This window comes from Equus asinus, chromosome 24 (assembly GCF_041296235.1).
Source record: "Equus asinus isolate D_3611 breed Donkey chromosome 24, EquAss-T2T_v2, whole genome shotgun sequence".
Classification (NCBI taxonomy): domain Eukaryota; kingdom Metazoa; phylum Chordata; class Mammalia; order Perissodactyla; family Equidae; genus Equus; species Equus asinus.
In genome coordinates this window covers 23726896-23741365 of record NC_091813.1, presented here as the reverse complement: position 1 = coordinate 23741365, position 14470 = coordinate 23726896, and the positions used below count along the sequence as shown (strand labels likewise).

Sequence of the window (14470 nt, the reverse complement as noted above, 5' to 3'; positions counted from 1 at the left end):
TATGTCATGTGGTGATGAGTGTTGTGAGGAGAGAATAAAGCAACATACCTGGGCCAGGATGGGGGTTGACGTTTTAGAAAGAGTCATCAGGGAAGCCTTCCTGGGGCTTCATTTGAGCAGGAAAATGAAGTGAAGGAGCAGGCCTCCTGGCCCTCTGGGGGCAGAGTGCCGTGGGCAAAGGAAACAGTGCAAACACCTTGGGGTAGGAGATCTCGGTCCCTGTTCTCAGTGAACAGCCAGGAGGTCCCTGCACTGGAGTCAAGTGACAGGAGAGGATTTGTAGTAGATGCGGTCAGAGCCGTGGGCAAGCCTGGCTGTGTGATACTGAGGGTCATGGGAACGACTTTGGGTTTGCCCTGGGAGGGATGGGAGCCACCAGAGAATTTCCAACAGAGGAGTGATAGCAAACTGAGTCTTTTTTAAAACACTTCCTCCAGCTGCTGTGAGGACAACAGACTGTAGGTGCTGAAGGTGGAAGAGGCCGACTAGTTAGGAGGTCATTGCAGTAGTCCAGGAGAAGTTAGAACAGTAGACTAGAAGGTCTTTAAGGCTGTGCTGAGTTAGAGGATTAAAACTGCTTCTAGTAGGCTAGGGGGAGCTAGTAATAATTTGGGGCGAGGGGGAGTGATCAAATTAGAGCTAAAATTTAGGAAAAATGATTAGCAGTATTTATGATGGATGGGGTGAGAGAGACTATACCACAATTTATTGTGGTTAGAAATAATCTGCTTTTCTATTTCTATGAATATCAAGAAAGAAAAAAACAGTTTGTTGGAAGACATCAAAAGGCTGAAGCAAGACAGACAAGCTCTTGAAGTAGACTTGGAAAAAATGAGGAAAGAGAGAGACCAAGCCAAGGATCAGATTGCTTATGCCACAGGTAAGACACTGAGCTGAAACAGTGTACCTTCATACGTGTAACTGTTCTAATTGAATTTGAGTAATGCCAATTGGAGAGTATAATCAAAATGCTGTTCCTTGAAGTACATTCTAATTTTAGAAACTTTTTGTAATTATTAATAGATATGTGCATTGGATTGGTTTTAGCAGGAAGAATTGCACGATCAAGAAAATCAAGGATTACTTTGAATTCGTGGCAGTCTGTGTTTAATTGTTTCCATGGCTGTCATCCCAGAGAGACTGTGACCTCCCTGAGGACATGGTCTGTCTTTCTACCCTGAGTCTGAAATGTCAGCTCTCAGGTATTTATGCCAAATGAACAAGTAACAATGCACTCTGTTTGTCAAAACATGAGGATAAATATGGCCTTCCCCACCAGGGAGAACAAAGGAAAGTAAGAATGCAGAGAGGCTTAATAGTAAGAAATTACAAATAAATCTGAGATGGGGTGCTAAAGCAGGGTTTCAGGGAGGAGTGGCGTTGAGCTGGGTCCTGGCAGGTGGTAAGATGCAGGAGTGAAGGAATGAGGGAGGCTGCTGAGGTGTGTTTCGTGAGCATATTTCTGAGTGCGTCTATGGATTGGAGCTCAGGCTGGCAGAACACAGGGCTGGAAGGGTAGCTCAGAGGAGCACTTGTTTGCCAACGTCAGCATCTTTCCTCTGACATAGTATGATCTTCAGTGTAAGATATGTACAATAAAATCCACTTGCCTGTTTGTAAGAAAATTACTTTCCTCATCTGTAACACAGAATAATAATAGTAGTACCCCTCGTATAAGTTTATGTTAAATAAAATCATGCATAGTAAGCACTCTTTTAATGTTTAAAGTAGCCATTGCTACTGTTTAATAGAATTATAGAAATTCTTCATTTTTATCTCTTCAATCCAACATTTATTTTCCCATGCAAACGACTTTACTTACTTTTATATTGAAAGTCAGTGAGAAAACAATAGATTTATCAAAAATTTCTACATAGCCCACTTTGCTACAAGTTTGAGGATTTGGACTGTGAACACAATCTTCATCTCTGTTTAATAATAGATTAAACTAGACACTACCTTGCATACATGAGCTGTTTTTGCCTCTTGTGTTTTCATAATGCTCTCATTAGATAGACATTGGTTTTCATTTAAAATCTTTTAATTGAGTTTATTTTCATATTTTGAAAAATTACAATTAAGTTATTGAGTTACTTTGTCTTACAGGTGAAAAATTATATGAAATAAAAATTTTACAAGAAACACATAAACAAGAAATCAGTCGTCTGCAAAAAAGATTACAGTGGTATGCTGAAAATCAGGAACTTCTGGATAAAGATGCAATTCGGCTTAAAGAAGCAAATGAAGAAATTGAGAAGCTCAAACTTGAGGTAATAAGTCCTTTCAGAATGTATTCTGTAGATGGACCATATTGTCTTCAACCATCAGTTCTTCTTAACCTTTTAAGTGTCATTGAATCAATACTCTAAACACTTAATTAAAATAACTGTTTTGGATTTGGTTTGCTTTTAGATGTAGTCTGTTGTCAGTTAGACTGAGAATAAATCCAGGCTCCTTGTCACCTGTCAGGTCCCCGTGTGGTCTGAACCCTGCCAGCCTCTCTGTGCCACACCCCCAGGAGTCCCTCTCCGCCAGGCACACCAGGCGTCCTCTGATTCTTGACGTGCTGAGCTTATTCCATCTGTTGCCTTAGCCTAGATTGCTTTGGCCTTGGCTTCCCATGTCTCACTCGTTAAGTCTCAGCTCAAGTTTCTACTCCTCAGAGAGATGTCTCCTGACCTTCTTTCCTAACGTAGCTACCAGTCCCACTCCCTCTGACTCTTTCTTCCCATTCCTTCACTCTGTTTTATTTTCTTCATAGCACCTGTCACTCTCTGAAGTTATTTACTTATTGATTTGCTTTATTAGCTTATCAGCTGTCTTCTGCTAGAGCTTAAGCACCAGGAGAGCCGGGACATGGCTGGTCTTGTTCGCCATCATGTGGCCAGCACAGTGCCATATCTGGGAATTCATAAATGAATGAATGCACCACCACTGTGCTTCCCTCCTGGGGTTTCGCTGGTATGCTTTAAATATGCTTTTTAACATGTTCTTCTCTTATTGATAGGTTGAGAAACTGAAAGCTGAATCTGGAAGTCCATCTATTCAGCAGAAGATACGTTTAAAAGATAGAGCAGCTGATGCCAAAAAAATTCAGGATCTAGAGCGACAAGTATGTGTTCAGGGTAAATTTTCCTTAAGGTATTTTATATATAGTGCAGTTTTGTTTTCTCTTGTTTCAGGAGTTCCTACAAAATGTAGTCAACCTGGAAATTCTTTTTTTTGTTCATTTATCTTATTATGGAACTGCCCCTACTTTAAAAATACTTGATACACAGTATTTAAAGTAACCTTAATAAAAGTAGTAAACAGCATCATTGTATATAATCTACAGCTTTATGCATAAAGAATTTTTAGACTAATGTGCTTCATTAGATGGTAGACTGATTGGTGAAAGGTTATTCTGCATCCCAGCTCTATTAGACATCTTGGAAGAAGGAAGCAGAATGTTGAAACTCTGAGTGTGGAGTTAGGATTCCTTCTCCCACGGAAAGATACGTGAGAGAGGAGTACAGATCGAGATCCCTGAGTTGGCAGCATATTCGTAGTGCTTGGGAAGTATCACAAAATACCCTGGAAACGAAACATTCAGCCTCCTAAAGAGCTGGCCATAATTTTGAGCTCTTGCTCTCTGGTTTAGGCTTAGAAATGTTCATTTCATGGTCAGTGTGGCTGGGAGACCTCTCAAAAATCATGTAGTGATGCTTATTAGGATAAAGATTTTCATTTAAGTAGTTGTTTTGTGGGGTGGAATGTTAATTAACTTTTTCCTTCTGTATTTAAGACTTTCTGTAATTTAGAATTTGTATTCATAACTAGATAAATTAAGAATTTCCAGCCCTATTCATAAGGGAGCATGATTCTGTAGTCAAGTCATGACGCTTGAACATAGAGCTATTATTCTATCACAAACCCAAAGCTGTGAGGTCATCACTGGGCTGAATATTATCTAAGTTTTATGGGTAGAAGGAAAACTAAGCAAAAAATTAACTTTGCTACTTTTACAGGACCTGTTGCTATATTAAAAGGTATGATTTGGTAGTTTGGTTCAGAGGCCAGGAAAGGAACAGGACAGAGGTTATTCAGAGAGCTAGAAATACCCTGAAATAACTGTAGTCCAGGATTGCTTGGCTTTTCTTCAGCGCTTAAGATTTAGATTAGCCAACATAGAAGCCAGCCAGAATGGTGAGAGAGAGCAAAGGAACTGCTTCTCCGCTACATGACTTAGAGAAGCAACGTAGAGCTGAATCTATGAGTGAAAAACAAAGCATGCTTCAGAAGCAAAGTTGACTTGAAATAGGTGATGAGTATTGAGCAGAAATAGAACGTTTTATAAAAGTAACTTCCCTCTTTGATTAACACTTTAATTAAAAATTTATTGGTTTATCATCTAAGATTGTCTTTGTAAAATATTACTCATTAGTAGTAGTTTGTATAGTTTGCTGCATGTACATTTCAGATTGTATTAATTTTGTTCCCATGAATATTTCCATCCTAATGATTTCAAACCTTAATATGTAGTTTATAATCAAGGTATATAATAATATATTAAGAATCATTTTGGAGCCATATTCTGAAATAGAGGAGTTATACAGTAAAACATCTTTTCTAAATAGCACGTAAGTAAAAATGGGGCTAATTAGATGTATGTTGTAATGAAAATTTCAGATTATGTGCGATTGTTCATGCTTTTATTTAGTGGAATATTCCACAGTTTAATTTCCAGTGAGAATTTTTTTAAAAATTTACTTTGTATGACAGCCACACTGGTATCAGAGACCAAAGAATAATATTAAAAAACAAAATTAAAGAAGAATAAATAAAATCTAATTTTCCTCCAAAAATGTAACATAACAGGGTATCAAAATGAGATTGAAAATATTTCTTAAAATTTTAAATGAATGCATTAATTGTAGATGTTAAAACAAATTCATTTTAAAAAATCTAGATCTTCTGTTTTAATAGATGTGGTATATATGTGTAAGTATATACCTTTATATGCTTACATCTAATTCAAATAATTAGATTTTTAATACCAAAGGAAGCAAAGCTTTGAAAATTTTGGAGATGAAAGAAATGATTAATATTTGTATCTGGACGTTTCCCAGTTTATGGTGCTTCTGTCAATGCACAAGCAGTCTTCATGAGTGGAAATACTTGCTGTTAAACTTTGCAAATCATGTGACCCTTAAATTCCTCGTGTGAGCAGTGTTCAGTCTGTAAAAACAGGACTGTGAGCATGCTCAGAGGCTAGTAAACTGTTCAGCAAAGAATTTAGTGTTTTAATGTATGTTTTTCGAAGGTATCTTAACCATAATACCTTTAACAAAAGCAGGTATATACACATATGTATATAGAACATGAATCTCTCATTTCTGTGGACTCTGGTGCCATTCTTTATTACAGAAAGAACACATAATATGTTACTTTTTTATAGACTAAATGCCATCTAATCCTCCTTGCTTCCTCATTGAAAGAAGTCATTTTACAGTAGATTCCACTTCACTTCACTTGGAGGGGGCTGGGGTAGGGTGGAGATTGTTGCAGGCAGGGGCCAGTGCTTAGGAAGCTGTATGTTTATTGTGAAAAGTTCACACATTCATGTGCATATAAGTAATTTGTCAGTCAGTAGATAATATTAGTACTATCATCTGAGGGGGTCTGTGGAAAAAAGGGAAGGGAAAGAGCTTTGTCCTCAAAAAGATTGGCTATTGCCAAGATCCATTTCAAATGAATGTAAGAGGATTTCTGTAAATTAACCAGTACTGAATTAGACATTATATATAGGGTTTTCTTTTTGTTTTTGGGGGGTTTTTTTGCTGAGGAAAATTCGCCCTGAGCTAACTTCCATTGCCACTCCTCCTCTTTTTTTTCTTTTTTCCCTTTGGGGAGGATCAACCCTAAGCAAACATCTGTGCCGGTCTTCCTCTATTCTGTATGTGGGACACCTCCACAGCATGGCTAGTGAGTGGAGTAAGTCCATGCCCAGGATCCAGACCTGCAAACCTGGGCTGTCAAAGCAGAGTGCACGGAACTTTAACCACTTAGCCTTGGGGCCAGGCTCGTATATAGGATTTTTTAATCAGATAATCTAGGGATATAAAATTTGAAATCAATTTGTGCTTCTGTGCATTTGATTCAGTCTTCAGATGTGATATAAACATCTCTTTGAAATCTACACATAACTTATGTAACATAATCTAAGTTGATACATTAAGCTGCTTAATTTTAATCTATTTCTGACCTTACATATATACAAAAATATTTTAATAGGTTAAGGAAATGGAGGGAATTTTAAAGAGAAGATATCCCAATTCTTTACCTGCTTTAATATTGGCTGCATCAGCAGCTACTGATACAGTGGATAGAAATACAGTGGAATTTATGGAAAAAAGGATAAAAAAGCTAGAAGCTGATCTGGAGGGCAAAGATGAAGAAGCAAAGAAAAGCCTTCGTACCATGGAACAGCAGTTTCAGAAAATGAAGGTAAGTGCCGGGTAGCCGTGGAGACGGGGCTCAGAGATGGACCCTGGGGCTGGGGGCTGCTTAGATCTCATTTTAACAAATCGCTCTAAACATCCTTTCCCACCAGTGTCAACAGATGCAAAGGAAACCTCGATCAGTCCTATTTTTTTGTCCTCCTTCAGCAGTGTCTTACTTCAGACATGGAATAATCAAGCACAGGATAATCTTTACATAAGTCCTTCTCAGTGATACTAGAATCTGTGGAAATTAAGTCATAAAAGGCAGTGTAAAACATCTCCGATAGATGTTCAATATGAAATTTTTAAAAAATTACCAGGGTTGAAAATATTTTTCTGAAATTTACCTAGACGAGGGAGAGGGAATGAGACAGAAGAATATGTTTTTTGGGGTAGAGCAGGGGCCAGGGCAGCATTTGCTGAAAATGTCTTATTTTCCAAGTTTTCTGATCCTTCATCAGGAATGAATCAGAAAGTACAAGTGTCACTATGATGAAGTATGAAACAGGACGTGATTTAAAAACTTATTGAGCACATGGTTCCTGCAGTAATTCATGCTCCATGCTTTCACAGACATTGTTCTTCATCCTGCATAATCCTTCCAGTCACCTGTGAGAAGTAGATGTTTTTACCCTCTTTTACGGATGAGGGAACTGACATATTCACAATTTAGCTGTATTGCCCAAGGTTCTGCCGCTGGTGAGCAACAGCAGGAGGCCTCAGACCCTATGCCACTGCTTCTAGGAAGCAGAGCTCATTCCTCACAGAGTACTATCCTGAGAGAAGCAACAAATGATAGAATATTAGATTCCAGAAATAGTAAAAGTTTGAAAACCTAGAAATACATTGTCCTGCTAGTTAAGGTCATATAGCGGAGTTTGGGTTTCTTTACTCCACCCACTTTTTTTGAATCTCTCAGCCCCCTACCTAGTTCACTTTCTTCTCTTACTATCCTAAATTCCAAGGTGTAGTCCTCCTTTAACCACCCAGTTTTCAGCCACCCTTAACTTGCTCGCCCTCTTCCCCAGTTACCCATGTGCTTCTCCACTCCTCCACTCACTCAGCTTTGTGCTTCTGAAGGAAATTGCACAGTGTGAGAGTAGGGCCACCATAGGTGTGCGGATGTCCAGTCTCATGAATTCCTTCAGTGCTGCTTGACAAGCCTGTCGCACATGGCTGATCAGTTCTTTCTTCCATTCCCCTAAGCGTCAACTCCAGACCTTCCATCAGGTTCATCTTGCCCCCACCCCTGACCCACTCTACTTTTAGCAGACTCGCCGCCTGCGTATGGGAGACTGGAGCATAATGGAAAACACACAGGCTTTGGAGTCAGCCCAAGCTTGAGACTGGGCCCATTTTCACCATTATAGCTTCATGACTTTGCTCCAGTTACTTAACCTCTCTGAGCTCAGTGTCCTCATGTGTCAGAGAGAGGTGGTGATAACTGACTGACTGCCAGTTATGCCGTTTTTACTCCTAAGTTTCTTTCAATTCCTCTGTTCCTTTTCATCACCATGTGGCTCTACTACCATCATTCATAAGAAATTTAGAATAGCTTGGATTACTATCATAACCTCCTGACTAGTCTACACATGTTCACTTCACCCCATCCTCTAATCAGGTCCTGACACTAAAGTCAAAAATGTATTTTCATACTTCTGTGTCTTATACACACACACGCCTTTGCTTATACTCCTCAATAACTTCCTGTTCCTCTTAGGATAAATATACAGCCTGTAAATCCATGGATGGCCAGGCCCCTCATTTCTCTCCAGTGTCTTCTCACACCATGCTTCCTCTGTGCAGTCATACTGACCTTTTTCTCTGAATTGCCATGTGTCCTACAGTCACAAAAATTTCTGTACTCTGTTGCTGCTGTTGGTGTGCTCTGCCCTCCTCCTTCGCAGTTACGGTGCTCCTGCCCTTCAGCTGTCGGCCCAAGCACGGCTCCCCCAGTGAAGCCTTCCCTGGACTCCGTGTAGGCAGAGTCCCTCTATAGGCACTGGAGCCCCATGTGCCTCTCCTTCCTTGCACCCACCACATTTACAACCATTTTGATTGGATCATTAGTGATCTCTCTCCCCATCCAGCTTCTGGACTTCATGTTGGCTGGCACTGTTCTGCTCTCACTCAATGTTGTAGTCCATGATTCAGCAGGGTGCCTGGCACAGAGTAGATGCTCAATAAGTATTTTAATTACTTAATCCCCACTTCAAAGGATATCAGAAGCATTGAGTGGCAGAATTGTGTGGAGCCCTAGTACCATTCCTGAAGTGTAGCAAACACTCATTAAATGATTATAACAATTACAGTTATTATTAATATTTCACTGACCAAATAGTGGCATGAGTTCCAACCCCCTGCTCCATTTTTATATATCTATATCTACCCGTGGGTTTTCCTTTTTGCAATCTCAACCCCATCCCACTCCTATCCCTGCTCACTTCCTCCCCTCATTTCTGATTGCCAGTACACACCAAGCTTTCACCTGCCTTCACATGTGCTCTTCCTACTTCTAGAATGTCCCTGCTTTCACTTATCCACAGTTTCACACTCATTCCTCAAGGCTGAAGTTAAATGGAACTTAAACGTGCTCCCTCTGTGCCTCTTCCGCTGGACCTCCAGACACAATTGGGTGCCTTGCCCCCTCTGCACCACGTTCATAGGCCCATCACCGCAGTTACCTAGCACGTTGAAACTGTTGCCGTGTCGCTCTCTTCACCAGGCTGGGAACTGTTTAAAGGCGAGAACTGAGTTTCTTTTTCTCTGGAAACCAGCATACAGTTGTAACTCAATGAATATTCATTGACTGAATGAACAAACACTATCATCGGTCCCGCCCTCCAGAGTAAGCCATTCAGGTTATTTCGTTTACATACTAAAGGTCCAGTATATAAACCCCAAGCAGACTTACTTTCTCTGAGTTTTCTAAATTGGTGTTAGAAAGTTGAAAATGTGCTATTTCTTAAAGACTTCAGTACCCCCAGTTGCTTTCCCTATTTATCCTCCAAGAGTATATAGTTTGTTAATTTGCATAGAGAAGGGTACACAATAACTGCTTTGATTATGAGGTTTAAAATTAAGTTTTAGGGTGTACAAAAACGTGTAATTGAACATTTATGGAGTAGTATATTCATTATGAATTATACAACATATGTTGAGAATATGTAATGTTATGCTCTTCAAAGATTAGGACTTCAATACATATGACTGACTCAAGGAACACAGAGTTGGAGGCATCAGAGTACGTAATGAGTACGTGAATGAAGAACTAGGTAGGACCTGGTAGCGTGCAGGGCTACGTTATTTCAGTAATGAAATGGTTAGCAGTGGTTTGGCATTACATGGATTCTTTTTCTCAGATTCAGTATGAACAGAGACTGGAGGAGCAGGAGCAGCTTCTTGCCTGCAAATTAAAGGAAGCACCCCAGAGCCAGCATGACAGCTCCTCCAGGGTTAAAGCGCTAGAGAAGGAACTCAGCGACCTTAAGGAAGCCCATCAACTCACTGTAAGAAACCTTGAAGCTGAAATAGATGTTCTCAAACATCGGAATGCTGAGTTAGAACTCAAAAATGACAAAGATGATCAAGATTTCCAGTCTCTAGAATTCCAGGTGGAACAGGCTCATGCGAAAGCTAAACTGGTGAGACTCAATGAGGAGCTGGCTGCCAAGGGGAGAGAAGTACAAGACCTGTCGAAGACTGTGGAGAGGCTGCAGAAGGAGAGAAAAATGATGCTGTCTAACCAGAACTCTAAGGGGAGAGAGGAAATAACTGCAAAAAGGGTGAAGAAAGATGTTTTGCACCCAGGTAAAAGAAATGCTGCCTCTTTCTCTGGAACTCAGGGTGGCAAGCTTTACCAACCACGTACTTTTACTGATTCCCGTATTTCAGAGGTTTTAGAAGAAAACTACAGATTGAAAAATGAACTGGAGAGATTAACTGTGGAGAGGAATGAGCTGAAGATGAAATCTGAAGTAGCCATGAACCAATTTGAAAATTCTATGAAAAGGTAAAACGTGAATTTGTAACTATATGGGGACATAAAAAGATAAAAATTTCAAACTTACAAAGTAGATTTCCTCTGGATAATTGGTTAGACCCTGAACTGAATTCATAACCACATTTTAAGAAATCGCATTACGTTGTGAAGCTTAGATGTGTTTCAGAGTAGGATCCTCTACCTGTTGGAAGCCCAGATCCCGATGAACCTGAATCTCCACGTCAACCCAAACCATCTCCTTGGGCTGACATCCTCTTTTTCTGAATAAATCTTCAAACTAATCATGTGATCACACCCATTCATGCTTTGAAGAACTGTTATACTTGTCATTTCTTTCTCAGAATCTCTGAGTGCTGTCTACTGTCTCTTTTGTCTGAGCCTCCTGACGGGCTTGTATCGTCGTCACCTGATCAACCCTAGTTCTGGTCCTCTCTCTGTCAGTACCAGTTTTCCACAAGAAGCCTCCTCTTCTCCTTCCCCCTCACTTCCTCTCGAATATGCCTCACCCTCCTCCCCAATCTTGAACCTGGCCTTTCAGTAATGACCTTTCCCAGACCAGTGGAGTTTTCTCTACCCTCACTTTCCCTGGCATCATGACTGTGCTGCCTTTCCTGAAGTGCTTCCTCCCTTACCCTCCGTGACTTGGCCCCTCTGACCGAACTCCTTTTCTGTTCCTTTTCACTGACCCCTCTTCATTTGCCCTCGAAAATCTGAATTTCTGCCAAAGTTGTTTTTAGCTCTCTGTCTATTCTCTGTCCTTTCTCCATTGCTAAACTCATCCATTCTTATGGCTTCTATGAACCGTAACTTCTAGATTTACTTTTTAAGGCTTGTTCTTAGATGTTAAGTCTGAGCTCAGGTGTTAAATCTACAACTATTTGTTGGATTGTTTCTCTTGGAATCAGTAGTATCTCAAATTTTATCTCTTTTTTACCCATTAACTAGCTCCCCTTCCCAACTTCCTCATCTCTGTCTATGATCATGTATTTTCAGTTGCCTGGCCCAGCTTTACCTCCTTTACTCCTTGCGTTCACAGTCTCTGGGTTGCTCCCTTATAGGTATTTCTTAGTTTGCTTCCTTCCTTAGTGTAGTGCAGCCTACCTGCTTTCCTAGACGTTGTTCCCAACCTGATGTCCCGATTGTAGTTTCTGCCTCCCCCAATCATCGTGCTTAAAAACATTAGTATTCTTTAATTCATCCTGTGTCTGAGTCACTCTGCCCTCCACTGACTCCCAACTTCCTCAAGTATCAAGACAAATTTCTCTACCTGGCCTCAGGTCCTCTCCCCGTTCTAATGCGAGTCAGTGGGCCTCACTTGAATTTCTTCACTGCCTTTTGCTCGTTCATATTTCGAGTCCTACCTCTTCCACAAAATATTCCCTAGAGCTTCCCAGGAAGTGGCCTGCTCCCGCCTCCACCTCCTGTGGAACTCACGCACCAAGAAAGCACTGATCATACGCCGCCTTAGAGCTCCTTGAGGATGGATGTGAGGTGCACTTCCATCCTTTTACACCCTGGTATAGGCGCAGAATGAGCATAGGAAGCACCTCGCAAACGCTTGGTGACTGATTGGCAGCCACGTCTGATTGAGTCGTCATGGTAACCGTGTTGCTTCCAAGCTGAAACCGTGTTTCTTTAGTTCTGAATGTGATAGGAGCAGTGAAGTTATTGGGAGAGAATCACATTCTTTCCTAGAAATAATGTAAAATTTAAATTTTTCCTATAAATTTTCCTATATCTATTTATTATTTTTCAGTATCCTTACTCTGTTTCTCAGACAGCTCTGGGTCTGAGAAGTGAGGGGTAACCTTCCCTCGTCCCAGATTTAGGCTGTTTTCACAATACTTCACTTATATCATGGGTGCTTTCGATTTTATGCTTTTCCCAGGCCCCTAATCATGCTGTTTCCATGAAGAAATATTCATGTAGTCAAAGAAGCAACTGATGTATTTGTTTGTAGTTTGAGAATTGCCACATTAATAAGTATCAACAGTGATTTATTAAATATCTACTTTGAGTAAAATCCTGTCTTTTTTAATAATTTTTACAGTAAGAGGAAATATTTATCTGTAAGAAATGTATCAAGTCTCTAGTCATAACTTTACCTTTACTAAACTGCCTCTGAATGCATAAATTTTGTCACAGTGACAAATGAATAGTCTCTCACACTTGAGGGTCCAAATTAATTAGGTTCAGATTACCCTGTGTCCTAAGAATTATGTAAAGATCATTTTATGCTCACAACATGCAGTGAGGCCTGGAGTCCTATGCATGGCCCAAGACCTGGTGAATGTCGCCTAGACACAAAACATTGAGATTATAAAGGAAACAGCTGTGATTTCCCAAATCAGAACCTGGGCAGGACATCTGAGATTATCTTAAAGGGTAAAATGACAGGCCCTTGGCTTTGAATCCATCAGAACGTGTGGAACCTTTGATTCCCTCAGAAAGTGCAGCCCCAGGCGAGGAGTCGAGTGGAAGGCCCAGACTTTGGGGTTCAACTGTACTGGGCTCTAACCCCAGCCCTGCAGCTTGTTGACCTAGGACCCTGGATACATCACTCTTTCCTAAATGCAAGTTTGCCTTATAAAATTCCGTACGTAATAGTGAGTTGGTGGCGTGGTCGTAAGAACTCAAGGCGATGACATATAGAGCGCCTCGCACAGTACACTGGATATTGGTGCCCCCTCTCCTTTCACTTAAGTTCCAGTCTGCTTACACTTTTTTTGTGCTAACTCTGAATTAGAGGTTGAAGAGTCACGTTTACGTGTGGTTTTCTCTCATTTTCCCTGTAGGGTCAAGGAAGACACCGCAGCACACGTCACGTCTCTGAAAGCAGCTCATCAGAGGGAAATAGAGAAGCTCCTTTGCCAAAATGCAGTAGAAAATTCCTCTTCCAAAGTAGCGGAACTAAATCGTAAAATAGCAACTCAAGAGGTAGATGACTTTAACAAACTTTCTTTGAGTTTAATGTGATTTTTTTGTTTTCAGGACTGTTAACAGAACATGAATTTGGAGATATTTTAACCTCACTTTCTGAGGTTGGTGTTAGAAATGGGGAATTATCGTTGGCTTGATTTTTTAATAGGAGAGGATACCATCAGCACATGTTTAACTATTGCGTTTGAAAGTTACAGCTCAAATTAGGTGTTTTTACAGTTTTCTCCCTGTGTTTCTCATATAGACCTTCCTCTAAGTAGGTTGTAATGCGTGGTTGAGGGGTGTGTCTAACATGACTGGGACCTTGTGCTTGAACTTGAATGTTGAACCATCCCTCTCCACCCCAAGTCCCAACTGACAAGTAATTATCCTAGTCATTCTTCTTGCCCTCTTTTCATTCATTAAACAAGTAGTGATTTAGGGTCTATAGACAGTCAGGCACTGGGGATAAAATAATGAACAGAGAGAGACACAGCTCTAGCCATTACAAAGCACAGTCTTCTAAGAATTATGACCCAGTGTGCTGACAGCTCATCCGCCTTTCCCCAAATGTGTCTTCCTTCCTGGATAAGAGTGTGTGTGTGCTTGGAATATCTATGGATACCAGCTGTGGTGGCCCATCTTCTGTGGTGTCCACAGGTTGAAAAATCAGCATTAAAATAGAACTTTTATCTGCAACTTACTTTCCAAATTGTGTATCCAAAATAAAGAAAAAGCAAATATGGCAAAATGTTAGTAGTCAGTAAATCAAGTCAAAGAATATACGAATGTTCATTGTGCGCTTCATCTTTTCTATGGGTTGTAATTGTTAAAAGCAAGCTGAGGGGACAGCCTAGTGGCCTGGTGGTTAAGTTTGCACCTTCTGCATCGGCAGCCCGGATTCACAGATTTGGATACTGGGTACAGACCTACACCACTCGTCAGCCATGCTGTAGCAGTGACCCACATGTAACACAGATGTTAGCTCAGGGCGAGTCTTCCTCAGCAAAAAAAAAAAATGCAAGCTGAGGGTGAAAAACTTCAAGAAATAATTATGTCATCACTT

At 40.5% G+C, this 14470-nt stretch overlaps 1 protein-coding gene across 9 annotated transcripts in view; it reads left to right on the top strand.

Annotated features, from left to right (window-relative positions):
* Window positions 1–14470, top strand: part of CEP162 (centrosomal protein 162) — an 85336-nt gene that overhangs the window by 55586 nt on the left and 15280 nt on the right. For 7 of the 9 annotated variants that reach the window (XR_006519213.2, XM_014838073.3, XM_044757236.2 and 4 more), the window contains 6 exons: window positions 754–880; window positions 2107–2270; window positions 3008–3112; window positions 6274–6486; window positions 9845–10494; window positions 13281–13422. Coding sequence is in view for 8 of the 9 variants with exons in the window: in XM_014838073.3 (XP_014693559.3) it covers window positions 754–880; window positions 2107–2270; window positions 3008–3112; window positions 6274–6486; window positions 9845–10494; window positions 13281–13422 (1401 nt within the window). In the remaining variant the exon portion in view is untranslated. The remainder of the gene's footprint in view (window positions 1–753; window positions 881–2106; window positions 2271–3007; window positions 3113–6273; window positions 6487–9844; window positions 10495–13280; window positions 13423–14470) is intronic. The other 2 variants (XM_070496322.1, XM_044757235.2) reach the window with 1 other exon arrangement.